We start from the raw sequence: 15,181 nt of genomic DNA on the forward strand, positions 1-15,181 counted from the left end.
TCTATTCCAAACTCTACCACCAATTTAATTTGAGACATTTTGAAAGTCCTTTCACCTCTCTCTTCATTTAACTACCCTCAGGGATAGTAGAAGACTTAATATTTGTAAGGAGCTCTGAGCTCCTTGGAAGAAAGACACTATGTAAGTGCAAAGCATTATTAGTATGATTACTAATCCTTTTAATGTCATAAATCTTATTGCATTAATAATTCACACACAACTTCAGAAAGTTTTCATCTTTTCCCCTAGCGTCTAGACGTTTTTGACACCTTTCATTAAAAAGGTTAGTTTTCTTGTCTGTAAAACAGTTTTCTATGCACGTGAGAGACTACACATATAAAACAAGAAAATGTAAAGCTCAGCATGGTCACAAAATAAAAGCCATTTTTTCATTGAAAAGAAACCTGGCTGCCTAAAGTTAGGTTCCTAGATCCATATTTAGGAAACTACGCAAAAGTGGCCTCATTTTCAGAAGTTCTGAGCACCCACAGATACCAGTGACATCAATAGGAGCTGAAGGTGCTCAGATTTATTTTATTATTATTTATTATTATTTGCATTATAGTAGCACGAGGAGCCCATTGTGTTAGGTGCTGTACAAAAAGACGATTCCTGACCTAAAGAACTTAAAATTGTAGTCATAGTTTGTATGCTAAAATGATTCCGGAGTTACCTGCATGTATGAAAGAGCTCACTCTTGTGCTTTTCTTAGTTTCTCTGAATAATTTGTGTTTATCATTATTATATTATCATTATTACCATTATTAATGGTAGCTTTAATGAATAAATGTCTTTTGTTCCTGTCTGCATATCATATTACTCCGGAATCTCACATTCCTATTTCCCTTCCTCCCAACCCAGGATGCCTTTGTGGAATTGTACGGCAGCAACATGAGACCTTTGTTTGATTTCTCCTGGATCTCTTTGAAGACTATCCTAAGTCTAGCTCTGGTGGGAGCTTGCATCACCCTTGGCGCTTATCTGGGACATAAGTGAAGTCACCCATCTAACCATGGATTACAAAAGTCTTACGAAACAATAAAATAATATGTTTTTTCTAGTAGCACAATGATATTAGTTTTATGAGCAGAAGTTCCTGGCTAAATATAAATCAGCTATTACTGCCAAAGGGAGGTATCATTTATTTTTTACATTGCAGGAAACAAAGTTATTTATTAAAGATATTTACATTTAACAATTTATATCTGAGTATCACATAATATTGTTATGAATTGTAATGAGTCCCAAATACCTTGAGCTTTTTTTTTTTAAAAAAAAAATAAATTAATGCAGCTGGATGGATTAAATATACTGACAAAGACCTACCTGCTTTCTCTTGGGGGAGCAGTTACTTGGGCTGCTTCAGGCTGTGTAATTGAATTGATTTTACTTACAATTTCTCACAGATCCAAGGAGATGGGATCCTAAAAAAGTCAGAGGGAGTGAAGTTAGAATTATTTCCAGCTGGCAAGTACTGACATTAGTATACAATTCAATATGGTACATACTTGGTGTCAGAATAGCAACTTCTCGAAGGACAGCCATCTATAGGAGTCTCCTGGAAGGACAACAATTTGAAATACGATTGCATATATTTTATGAAAGTATTTTTAAGCTACCAAATGGTGTCAATACATCATAATCATAACAGTATCGTCTGATACCTTAAAACGATATGTCAATTCAGATACACTTTATGAGCGCATGAAATGAAATCCTTTGAACATGCAAGAAATTACTGTTTCAATGATTTCCTCAGCAGTAAAATGTCTTTTACAGCTACACACACACAAACCATGAGACTTTAAGTGCCTGCCTCTACAGAGCACAGCTGGAGTCCTGACTTGTGTCCCATTTTAGTGGGCTCATATCTGCAACTGATCCTGTTTACTTGCTGAGCTCCTCTAGGGTTTTGAAACCAATTAAGTTTGGCCTCTAAATCCCTGAAAGTTGAAAAAGGTTTAATTTAGTTGGCAAGAAACAGACCTCATCTGAGTTCCAGATTAGCTCGAACTATACTTGTTTATCAAACTGGGCACCAAAATCACATTCATTTTCATAACAAAGAAGTCAGATGACCTGTATTCTTTCCCCCATCTCACACCCACACCCAAAGTATTTCATGCTAATAATTTCTTAAGACTTTCTACAGAAATAAAGAAGATGAAGAAATTGTCCTAATCCTCAAGCTGGACAGAGACTCACTGACATCCAGATTCCTTAGGTGCCTATTGTCATTTCAGGGGAGAATAAGGAGGGGGAAAGGATGGACTGAGTCGGCTTCTCGAACAATAAATGCAGTTTAAATAAGATTAATTCAGAATACTTAATATACAGCTTTATAACAACTGCATAAATCCTGGAACCACATATCTTAGACATGTCAACAACTTTAAAGTGGGCTTTAACAAGCTTTTGGCTTCTGTGAATTCCACCTTAAAAATCTCTATAAGTCAAGTGTTTTTATTTTTTTTTTTTTACGATGAAATTGTCAAAATATGAAATTTATGGCTAAATGTACATCCAGGGACAAGTTAGAAAGCTCTGGATAAAAGGACAGGAATAACATACAAGTACTTTCAGAGTGAAAACAATACAATGAAAAACTGCAGAGTCAACCTTGAGATTTCAATAATCTAACTTTGTGGCATTATATGCAAAATAGCTGCAGTAATTTAGGAATGTGATATGTTCATTGTTAAGGCTGTAATTGATGGGATTTCTTCAAAGCTGCTTTTTTTAGATTTGTGCATCTCAGCATTTTTATTGCTATTTAGTCCGTGGCACCTACATTTTCTATGGGCAAAGATGGAGCGAGCGTTGGATTTTAAATTTGAAATGGGTTTAAAGTTACAGAAACATTTAATGGAACTAATGTTTCTAAAGCAAATGTGATCCATTTGTAAACTCTGCTGAGTAAACACACCTGAAATGTCAAAACTGTATGCATTTGTGCAAGGCACTTACGAAAAATATTTAAAAAGAATAGGGAACCAGGTATTAGGAATTGAATGTGGGCTTGGTTTTTCCACCTAGCAGGTTTAATTTATGGAAAGCCAGGTACAAAGATGAACTAGAATTGGCACTGTACTAACGTTTCAATCCACATTTCACAATCTAGTCTTCATTTTCAGTTTGTGCCCATTAACCCTCATTAGAGATAATGAATGATTTGACCTTGAACTTTTTCAATGTTGAATTGTTTATTGACGGTTTACATGATCAAAAAATATAAAAAGAGTAACTATATACAAATTCCTGTGCTGCTATACTACCAAGATAATTTGGAGAGAGTTTGTTTTGGACTGTCCTCCAGTAGCAAGATTTTTCAAAGCTGCTTTAGAAGTAATATGAAGTAGTCACATTACAGAGATGATTATGTAGATGCTGCCAATTTGTGTTCTGTTGTATCTATTCACTGGGATTCCCAGCTTATTAGTTAATAAGTTAACAAAGTCAAGGCAACTGTTAATGGTTATTTTATTAAACAGATAATGGAGCTTTCCAATTCTGACTGCAGAATTGTACAATATTGTGGCTGCATTAGCTGTAAGGATAGTTGATGATGCATTTATTATTAATCACCATACTAGAAACATTGAATGTATATAAAAGCTTGAACGTGTTTAAAAAATCTCCCCCTCAACCCTCTTGCTTTCGCAATGATTCCTGTCCCTTCCATTTTCTTTGTTACCGTATGAAACAGAACTTTCCCTACAAAATGCAAGGCCTTACAGTCACGCTCCAAAACTACATTTCAGTTAAAAATCACTTCTTCTCTCACCACGATCAGTCCTGGTGGCAATCTATAAAAAGAAGCTCAGAATCTAAATAGTTGCACTTCTAAAGTTACTTGGCTGTGGAGAACTAAGGGACAACATGGGAAGAGGTGTTAAGAAGTGTTGAGAGGAGATATATCATTGAAATATCTCCATGACTGAGGATAAAAGCATCTGAGAAATTTGGCCACCTTTTATCTAGATGAAAAGAAAAAGAATTTTAGGCAGTGAAGATAAACAGAGCAAAAGGTTACAAAAATTCCCCCCAAAGTATTGAAGTAAAGCCTTGTTAATTCTAGCAGCAATCATCTACAAACCAGATCAGATATTTGATTTTATTGTACCACAATTTTTTTTTTGTCCTTTAATTCTTTTGGGCTTTGTTTTTCAATAAAATAATAAAGAAAAAGTCTTGTTTTTTTAAACAAAGGAAAACTTCATAAGATCATCTAAGATTTGTTATAGTTCCACAATGTACCGATAAGCCCCTTTGTTTTCAGTTTTAACCAATTTTTACTGAAAATTTCCTGGACTTTACAAAAAGTATTAATCTACTGAATACTTTTCCCCCTTACCCCATCTTTCCATCCACCAAAATAAACCCCGATATTTACCCAGAAAAACTAATAGTTTCTTTGCACTGATTTTCCGGTTGTGTTTATAAACATTGATAAATTCCCAGGGAAAATTAAATAAAATAAAAACTGAAAACAAAGGGCTGTATGTACAGAGTAAATAAGAGTTCTAAAACAAGGGGAAGGAGCCTAAAACTAAGTATTAGACGAGAAACAGAGGATAGTTCTTGGTAGTTCAGACATTGGCTCTGACAATGGAACAACATGTCTGTTGTGGTAATTGAAGCTACAGAGAGAAGTGGGATCGTGAGGGCTGAAAGACAGTTAGAGTGGGGTTCGTACACACAGTCTTGTATGATGCAGAAGCTTGGCCACAATGGTCCAAGTAGTAGATTTCAATCGTAACCACCTACATGTTTGTGCATCAACCCATAATTACAATTAATATATTTTCTGAGTTTCCTGTTGTGATATGTGAAATCATGGGATGCTTTAATAAAGCACACAGCTAGAGACTGGAATAATTCCTTTAGAAACAGACTTTTACGTGTGAAGGTCAATATGGGATGATACAAGGTGCAGGTTATGGGCCCAAAACTTCTTGTCCTTGCATACACAAACCTCCCATTCACCTCAGTGGGAGATCTGCATGGTGATGCGGTTGGCCATGTATCTGCACTAATTTCATATCAAAACATCTTTTTAAATGTTGATGAAAAGTGTGATGAACTTGCATGTGCAAAGAGCCTGGATTTCTAATTTTTTTTTTTTAAACAAGATAGCATATGGATTCATTCACATTATTTGTTAATGACTCCTAATACCATGTATGATAAGTTAATTTTTTTTGGATTTTGTGTAAATATCCTCTGAAACCAGAAAAATTCAGTTTTATTTTGCATTCCTATATATCTTTAAAACAAAACTAAGCAATAACAGACAAGGAATCAATTTAATCTAAATTGGTTTTAAAATGTGCTCCTGTGCTAAAAGTTAATGCAGATTCATCCTGGAGTGAAATCTTTACAACCAAGTTATAGAGCATTAAGAATGCCCATCACACACAAAAAATCATGTATATTTTTATTATTTAAATAGCATTGTTTCTTTTTCTTTTGAATATTTGACTTTTAAATATCACCAGCATCATTGTATATAAGCAGATATTGTTTATGCATTATCTTGGATGATGTATGTAAGGTAAAGTAGTTTGCCAGTTTATTATTGTTTAACATGATTACATTGTTCTTTGAGTTTAAACTGTTACATGTTGCCATTAAACTTTCTATGTCTGTCTAGTTAATATTGTGAAGAAATAATAAAGTACACTGTGAGTTACTTGTTATAAATTTAAATGGTTAGTAACATTTTACTTTTCCCTCTATTGGCAAACATCTTATGAGTGTGATCCTGTAAATGCTAGAGTTTAGAGTTTACTACTTAATAGTTCTGTTGACACACTGGGCTGCATATAAAACCATCATCCTGCAATGAGCTCTGTGGAAGCAGTGCCAACTCACCTGATTTTAATTGCAAATCGCTTAACATTTGATGTTTTTCCTAAAGCCCTAGATACCAGAGTCATGTGAATTGGATTTTTGGCCTTCATGGTTGCAGAGAGAAGCCTGAAAGGTTCAAAGCCAGACGGCAAATAAACAGAACTTCAAATGTGTGTTTTTAAAAATCTTGTGATTTTTTCAAGCCAATGTCCTGATTTTTTGGGGATCCAACTTCTGATTTTTAAACACCTGAGATTGACAGTACTGAGGTGGACTCCTGCACCCACTCCAAGCACCTTGTTAAGTCAGGTGTCTGCCTAGACAGAGATTATTGCAGAATTGCGGTCTAAGTGCTTCCACGACTGGACCCTAGATAAGATTATTCAAAGGGTATGGCCTAGTGATCTGAGCTTTAATTTTATCATACCTAGGCCTTTTGGAATTATGGGCTTGGGTCCCAGCAAGCAAGTCAGTTCAGGTTTCATCCTTCCAAAGTAGATAAATCAAGTACCACGCAGCTTGGGAATCTTCCAGAGGAGACCTAGAAAACAGCCATGTCAAAATGGGACCATACAAGCTAAGATCCAGTGTTGTCAATAGCAGAATCCTGCTTTTGGGCATATTAACATGACAAGACTTGCTCCTAGAAAAAGAATGAAATATAAGAATTTTCCATAAGTATGATAAAAAGTGTGTTGGCAGCTCATAAACAATGGCATTTAACTTCCATTCAAACACTTTACATTTTTTACCCAAATTCTCTCTTTTCTGGAGCCCAAACCTGAGTCACTGCAGCTAAGGTACCGTGGTGATAGGCACAATATCGAGAACCAGAACTGAACAGAATTTGTCAAAAGAGAAGGACGTTTGGTCAAGGTCATATTTTAGAGAGTCTGGATTGTCAGAATTTTCCTGCATGGGCCCCAAACATCAAGCTATAACATCCAGTGTTTGATGGGCCAACACATTATGAAATATAGGAGGCAGATGCACCTCACATTTTGGAAACCCTAGGCCATGACTGCATTTTGGCTCTCTCATTTATCTAGTTGTCTGCTGTAACTAACTGATTATTTATACTAGAGTAAAAAGTTGCTCAGCAAAGACATTGAGAAATTATAATAGCAAGATTAACCAACACTAAGAATAAGAAAGATTATGTTTCTGTTATTCTTACAGGTTTGCTGCCATTATCATCAGCGCCCATGAGTATTGAGATATTTTACATCTTAAGGGCTTAGTTTAATTGGCCCTAAAAAGGGTAGGAGGGGAGTTAGGGAGGCGCCTCTTTTTTAGAATGACATCTGAAGTGTGGAGAGGTGATCGTGTAAGTTTCTCCACGAGAGAGGCAAAATATATGTAAACAATCCCAGTGCATGCCCATTCCACAGACTCTCCTTTCCCTTTTGTCACTGGGTGCAAGCGCTGGTTCTTTTCTGAATGGTTGAGAGATGAGCATCTGTAATGGCACTAGTGACCTGGGCAGAAGTGCAGTAAGATGATGAGGAGAACAAGATGAAGGGGAAGTAAGTTTGGCTTGAGTCAGAATGTGTTTCAGACCTGACAACCAAAATGTGCACTAGATTCCGTGGTGAGAGTCCCCTCAGAAAAACCTTGACTAGACAGAAAATAACAAGCTACATTTACAAAAAGAGATCTCTAATTTTGCCTCCCCTAAATTTTCCCATGAATGCACATGAAGGAGCAGCTCCCTTACACCCAGCTCCTCAACAAAGTTTGTAATGATCCTAGAGTATTGTAAACCCATTGACTCACTGGATTTTCTCCTTCCATCCATTTTTCCAAAGTGCTTTTTAACCTTGTCAGTACCCACAGTTATGATCCTTAAGGCTAAATCCCTGTATTGTCCTTTAAACTTGTGCCTTCATTAATCAATAGACTAACAATCATACTGGGTGAAATTTACCCCTGCTCAGAGAAGCAAAACAAGGGTTATGTACCACTGTGTCTCATTTAAGCCCTAAATGGTACATCTACATCCTGAGGGTAGCTATGCCAACATAACCCCCAGAGTAGACACAGCTAGGTCACTGGAAGGCTGTTTCTGTGGACCTAGCTACCATCATTTTCAGGGAGACAGAGTTCCTACAGTAAAGGAAAAACCCTTTCTGTTGCTATAATCTGCCTCTATGCTACAGGGTTATAATGGTATAGTCACAGCACTTCAGCTGTGCGACTATTATGCCCGTAGAGGAGCTATGTATTGGCCTTCTTCACAGGAGTGAATTCCACCTTTACATGCTAGCAAGAATTTCTTCTAGAAAGGTGTTACCTAGCCTTACTGGTAGGGTGATCAGACCTCCCGATATTTGGGGCTTTGTCTGATACAGGCAACTATTACCTCCCTCTCCCAATTTTTCACACTTGGTATCTTGTCACCCTACTTACTGATAAGACAAGTGAAAGAAGTTCATTTAGCAAGCTGGGTAGACAACAAAGATCAAATTAACTATTTGAACATCTGATCATCGTTGTCAATGAGCTGATTGAAACACCTGAGTGGAAGAAGTCGATAGTAAAAGCAGATATAAAATGGCCCTCTTAAAAAAGGAAGAGTGTGTGCGTGTGTGTGTCCTCCCTCCCTGCTAATCAAATTAAAAAGCTACATAGTTCCCCCTGCAGTAATAATGCAAAACAATCCATAAAAAAAAACCCCACAAAAATGTAAACACTGACCATTACCTGAACAATTAAAAATACCTCACCAATATCTTAACATAAAAAGCTTGCTGGTCTCCATAAGGGCTCACACTTAAAGGTGGTGTGTGCCTGCAAACTCCTATTGACATCTGTGGCAGTAGAATGCACTCTGCAGTCACCACCCCCACACGAATGCACAGAACCCTGGAGGACTGAGAAGCAGAATGTGGCACGGGCCTTGGGAATCTGAATAAAATTTTGATAAAATCCCAAAATTATCAGGCTGTCGAGGTGATGAAAATCTCTCAGGATGAAGTCAAGTTTTCGTGTGATATTTGGGCAATCTGGAAAAAAAAATGGCAGGGTGCAGGGGGAGTCTGAAGATCTAATTACAGACCAAGATAATTTTTATATCTGACAAGGAAATATGAATTATCCTTCCTTGAAAATGTATCACTGATCCCTGCTAAAACTCCATATCTAATAATATATATAAAAGCCCACTGTGACAACTTTTGTACCTTGCACTGTAATAAGGAAAGCCAAATTCATTACAGTTAAACACACTCTTTCAGAGGGTTTTCTAATGTTTTCTGATTTGTTCAGCTGTTAGCCACACCCTGATTAGTCTTTCATCCAACAAAGAAGCAACCCAGCACCTGAATCTAATAATGCAAAACCCTCTAAATAACCTGAATGACAATTGTGGCAAACCAATTTTTATAAAACACAGATGCTGGTATCTGTAGTCCGGACAGCCAGTGGAGAAGGGACAGTACCTGGCTGTAATGAATACTGTGACGGGGCAAGGCCAGATGGCTATAGAAAAGTAGTGTGAGATAGATATATTAGCTCCAGGCTAAACAAATCCCTGGTACCAGGTTAAGTGAAATGGAAGCTGCTCCTAGTCAATCAAGGCACCTGGGGCCAATTAAGAACTTTCCAGAAGGCAGAGAGAATGCTAGGTTGATTGGGACACCTGGAGCCAATCAGGGACTGGCTGAAACTAGTTAAAAGCCTCCCAGTTAGTCAGGTGGGTGTGCATGTAAGCAGCTGTGGGAGGAAGTTGTGCTGTTGGAGAGGCTGAGTAGTACACACCATATCAGGCACACGGAAGGAGGCCCTGAGGTAAGGGTGAAGTGGAGCTTGAGGAAGTAAGGGCTGCTGTGGGGGAAGTAGCCCAGGGAATTGTACATGTCATGTTTCTAAAAGGTCAGCTACCATAGCTGATACTATTAGGGTCTCTGGGCTGGAGTACCCGGGCTCCCCACCACCACCACCTTTGCCCCCTGATTAATCACTAAGACTGGGAGACAACAAAGACTGTGCAAGGAAGGATAACTTCTCCTCACCTCCCTCGCTGGCTTATGATGAAAATGGCTCAGTAGACTGTGACCCTTGTCTCTAGAGAGAGAAGGGTTACGTGGAGGGTCACAGTGATCCTCTGAGGCTAGCGAAATCCGCCAGGAAACGCAGGACCCACGGAGGCAAGGACAGAGCTTTTTCACAATATATGGGGAATCTTTTCACTGAGGACTCTGAACACAGACAAATCTGTTTGTCTCTCCCAGCCAGCTAACAGGCTGTGCTGTCTAATTTCACCTCACAAATATGTGGCCCAAGTTCTGGCCTGGAACGGATTGCTGACTATGTTAGAGTCCTCGTATAATGTGCTTTTAGCTAGGACTGGCAGAAAACCAAGGTGCTCACTCATTAGGCTGTAAATTAACGTTGCCGAGGGATATTGGCTGGAAGCTCACATGGTTCAGAGTTTGTTCGCCATCTGGAGTCTAATTTTGAATTCCCTCTACACCTAGGGATAAAGCAGGTGAGGTGTTTGGATCCTCTTCTCATTACTTTCACAACAGTTCCCCATTCCCCCCCTCCCTTAAATGCTCCAGGTTTTTTGCACTCACAAAAGCAGCTGTTATTTCTCTAAAGTAATATGTAAATTCTGCAAGCATGTCTCTCATTTTGAAATTCAACCTCTGTTAACACAAATGCTTCTCTGACAAGCAGCTCTAAGAAAAATGGTTCTTGTATTTTATACTTTAAAACATGGGTGAGCGTTAGGCACAGATTCATTTTAAACAAATGTACTTACTTTTAACTCCTTTTGACCCTTAAGTAACATTTATGTTATCTGTATAGTTTTTTTGTATCAAGCCCAACACCTTATCTGATCACTTAAGATATCATTGCTTAAAACGTAAAACAAAACCCAGTGTAACTTCTCTCTCTAATTTAAATCAATCTTCATCCACAGACTGGAAGCACTGATGCCAGTTAAACTGAGTCACCAGAGCCAGTTGTCGGTCTAGGTCACAAGCCTGGTGTTTCTGTCAAGAGGAAAATGAGACAGACCAATCACAAAGGAAATCCCTGAAACATGGAAAGGAAAGAATAATTTGGGGGGCCACCTCTGAGAATATTTGGGGTAGTACCTGTGGTCCAGAAAAAAGTTCCATTTTTTTCTTAAGACATATCACAAACTTGGGGCCTGTTCCCACTGAATTCTATTGCACAACTCCCATTGACCTCAGTAGGAGCAGGGGCAGATCCTTTATTTTCGTATCCGGTAACGGAAATATTTACAGTCACAAAATAGCTCTAATAGCTAGCTGTGTGTGTTCTAACAGCAGCTAGGGAAATTCTAGGTCTACTCAAATCTCTCCTGTTTTTAGCAAAGATTGACCATGACTGGGGTTTTCTAACTAGAGGAACATCAAGGCTGATCCCAGCCCCTATGAATCCCTGGTCACAATTACAGAACAGATGCCCCTTCTGGCTACTTGCCAGCTCCACCCTACCCCTGTGGCTGCCACTGGCTCCTCCACCATGCAGCAGATAGCCTTAAATCTCCGTGCAGGTTAATTTGGCAGAGTTAATGCTGCAGTTGGACCAGCATCAACATCCATGACAAACTGAAGCAGAAATTAGGGAAAAGGAACATGCCGTGTAAGTGTGTACACATTCCTCCCCTCACTTACCAAGATATTTCTATTTTCTCACTTAGTTCTTGGATGATCTTTAACCTCAAACTTTCCTAAATATTTGCATAACTACTGTCTTTTCTATATCAATCTGTTTAAAATTTCATCACAACAACAGGAAATGTTAGTGGAAGGAAAAGATTTTGAAAATCTTTTATTCCTTTTTATTTTCTTTTTTTTTAATTGTGGCATATTTTTTAAAAAAACGGAAGCTGAAACATTGTCAATCGTTATTTAAAATGGTCTTGAAAGAATAATTAAAAGAAATTTCACTTTTTTCTGAGGAAGCCTTATAAAAGAACTATCTGATGTCTCATTTTAATTCTTGCAGCTGCTTGTTGTCCAAATTATAGTTGTCTTTGGTTATAACTGGCATTTTCCAGCATTCTCTAGTGGTGAAGACTGCACAGAATGACACACATTCATGGCAGTGAGATGCATGAAAGACTTCACACTTCTATGAATTAATAGTTGTCAACATTGCTTCATTAACATATCTTGTTTTTTCTCCTTCCAAACACAAAAACAAAATTAACAAATATTAAGAAGCAAATGTGTTTCTGTCATGACATCCTTCAACTGCCACCCCAACTCAAAAGTTAGTGAAAGAACTCACTATTTTTTCTTAATCTCATCCAAAGAAAAGCAGTCCATGAGCTCAGTACCACATACGAAAAAGCTTTCTTTTCATTCCCAGAACACCATATCTGTTTGTCACGTTGACCAATCAAATTAAATAGTATGAGTCAAAGACTGCGGGACAAACATATTCATATCACAAATTCTGTCAAAACATAATAAAAATGGACAACACAGAGAAGCAAGCATTGCCATTTTCATGATGTGCCATAGCTAAGTATGCCGGTAGAAAAAAATGCTTTAGCATTAAGTGAACTCATCTATAAACCAATATTTCTGATAATCAAATATATTTGTGCATTTAGAAGACCCAGTATGGTAGAGGTCAGATATAAGAATTACCTTTATTGTTGAGGAGAGACCTAACAACACTTGTCTAACTTATAATGACCTCAGACAGTCTTCTCATTTTATGTACATAGTCAGGGTCAGCTTTTCTAAAATGGTCATCACCCACCCATGAAAACAATGAGGGCTGCTATGTGAGGAGCTCTTGACAATTTCACCATTTCACTTAGTTGCCTAAATGGGAGTTGTGGCTGCTGAAGTCTTTTGAAAATCTGGAGACAGGCACAACTGTGCTAAGTCAGAGAGATGTACAGGTTTAATTCTTCCGCCTAGGACAATAGATCATTCAAAACTATTTTTGGATCAGACTCAGCTCTGCAGCTTGACTTTTTTCCAATATAAGACAGCCTATCAAGTGTATACATCATCATTAAAAAGAATGAGTAATCAATCCGCAAAATGAGCTTTGCTATAAAAATACTTCCTTATCACAATCAACAGAAGAAATCAGTTATAGTGCTTCTCAGTTTTCATAATCTAATACAACATGCAACTCCAGTATCTTCTTATGTCTATTTGGAGAAGAGGGGGGAATTTATAGTACGACCAAAAAGGGTATGTGCACATAAGATACAGACATTACCTCCCCCCCCACCCTCCACTGTCTTGTCACCCAGGGGCTCAATCCTGTGAGGTTCTGAGCTCCTGGCAACTTCCACTGAAGCCAGAACCTTGAAGCATCAAGCCCTTATGAGCTAAGGACTCAGACAAAAAAGCACAACAACCCACAGAATATAGACACTAGGCAGCATAAGTGGTGGATGGAGGAGCATCTGACATAGACCATGGGATTAATACAAAGATGTTCATGAAAAATATCTTAATGTCTTATGGATGGAAGACCTCCAAGAACTATTGTCACACCCTTCTTCTGTGAGCCTCTTCCTTCTGTAAGAAGTTTGTGAAGAGGCTGCAGATTTCACAATCTAATTTGCCACTGTGTATGATTGTTTTTTTCAAATGAAACTGCTCCTGTGCAGTTATTGTCTGTATACAAAAATAACTAAAGGGTAGATGAACATTTTATTATTGTTGCAGTAAAATCATTCAATTTGTTTTAAGTACAAATAAACGTATGATTTTCTTTAAACATGCAACTGAAAAATGTTAGTTGCCCATTAATAAATATTGAAGCAGTCTCCTTTTTTTCTGAATTATTAAAGGTCATTTACATTATTGATCTATTATCTGAAATGTATTAGTACCACCACAGGCATAATTTAAAATAGTTTAATTACTTTTCTGATAGGGTTTAAATCCTTCCTAGCAACTATCATTAAGATTGTGAAATTTAGTATGATTTCAAAATTAATGACAGGTTTCAGAGTAACAGCCGTGTTAGTCTGTATTTGCAAAAAAAAAAAAAAAAAGGAGTACCTGTGGCACCTTAGAGACTAACCAATTTATTTGAGCATAAGCTTTCGTGAGCTACAGCTCACTTCATCGGATGCATACTGTACATTCCACAGTATGCATCCGATGAAGTGAGCTGTAGCTCACGAAAGCTTATGCTCAAATAAATTGGTTAGTCTCTAAGGTGCCACAAGTACTCCTTTTTTTATTTCAAAATTAATGGGAACCTTTTAACATACACTACTAACAACATATATAATAACTATTACGCAATTTGATATTTCACATTTCATCAAGGAACGCTGTTCAGCGTCTAGAAGATAAACCTCACCATCTGTAACTTTATGAATGCCAGAATCAAAAATTCATGAAAACTCCTACCAAAATACCTCTGATCAGGACCCTCCCACACTTATTTCTCCTGCTGGCCTTTGTCAGAGGTAGATTTTCATCACTTTGGGACTTTTGCCATGTAGGTAGCCTCTGTGAACCTACCCATAAAACTGTTCCACTCCCCATATTTCCATTCCCCACCACCACCATTTTTCCACTGCCATCTAATACTGCTCTCATGCACCTTCTCTGGTTTGTAAGACCAAGTCTCCCTGACAGTGAATTACAGGTGATTCACTGGCAAGGGAAAGTGCCCTAAGGACAGGAGCTAATGGATCTTCCTGAAAGACAAATTCAGCTCCAACTCCCCATCTCCATTCAGCTTCCTTCTCCTGGTCTGGTAGGAAAATGGAACATGGCAAAGGGAAGGAAGAGAGGGAGACTTGTCCCTGAAGTAATTTGTACAGCCAATATACAGCTGTTGGCTAGAGGAAGTCTCTTGCAAAGCTCTGGAAATTCTCTGGCAAAACTTGGCCTGGTTCCCAGGTATGGCGGGGTGGGGGGGGGAGAGAGATCTATAAAAGATATCAAATCATTTAAAATATGGATACATCTGTACTGCAGATGGGGCTGCTGTGTGGTACCTTAGTAAATGTGAAATGAATCCATGCAGGAAATAAAGTGACACCAACCCAAAGTTTAAAAACGGAGATTTTTTGAATATATTTATGTTAGTAAGAAATTGAAACTCCAAAGCAGACCTTGAAAAGGTCAGAAACTTCAGAACTATTACATTACACTGTTGGATTAAAATATTCATTCTGACCAAGAGAAAGGCTTTTAAAGTCCAGTTAAATGCAAAAGCTTAATGCAATCTTAACTATGGAGTCACTGTTTCACCTTCATAATCAGAGGCCCATCAGTAGGATGACCAGATAGCAAGTGTGAAAAATCGGGACACTTTGGGGGGGGATTTATAATAAATATATAAGATAAAGTCC

The 15,181-nt window shown here is 37.9% G+C and overlaps 1 protein-coding gene and 1 long non-coding RNA gene across 4 annotated transcripts in view; one reads left to right on the plus strand and one right to left on the minus strand.

Annotated features, from left to right (window-relative positions):
• The window catches only part of BCL2 (BCL2 apoptosis regulator), a 128,743-nt gene extending 123,040 nt beyond the window's left edge, over positions 1 to 5,703 (plus strand). For both annotated transcript variants that reach the window (XM_077810739.1, XM_077810740.1), the window contains exon 3: positions 862 to 5,703. In XM_077810739.1, the coding sequence (XP_077666865.1) occupies positions 862 to 996 (135 nt within the window). In that variant the 3' untranslated portion in view covers positions 997 to 5,703. The remainder of the gene's footprint in view (positions 1 to 861) is intronic.
• LOC144261319 (uncharacterized) overlaps positions 1 to 15,181 on the minus strand; it is a 226,665-nt gene that overhangs the window by 187,333 nt on the left and 24,151 nt on the right. For both annotated transcript variants that reach the window (XR_013345220.1, XR_013345219.1), the window contains exons 3-5: positions 6,281 to 6,394; positions 1,509 to 1,558; positions 1,395 to 1,424 (exon numbers count right to left, since the gene is read on the minus strand). This is a non-coding gene — a long non-coding RNA (uncharacterized LOC144261319). The remainder of the gene's footprint in view (positions 1 to 1,394; positions 1,425 to 1,508; positions 1,559 to 6,280; positions 6,395 to 15,181) is intronic.

The sequence above is a fragment of the Eretmochelys imbricata genome, chromosome 2 (assembly GCF_965152235.1).
Source record: "Eretmochelys imbricata isolate rEreImb1 chromosome 2, rEreImb1.hap1, whole genome shotgun sequence".
In the NCBI taxonomy this organism is placed as follows: Eukaryota; Metazoa; Chordata; order Testudines; family Cheloniidae; genus Eretmochelys; species Eretmochelys imbricata.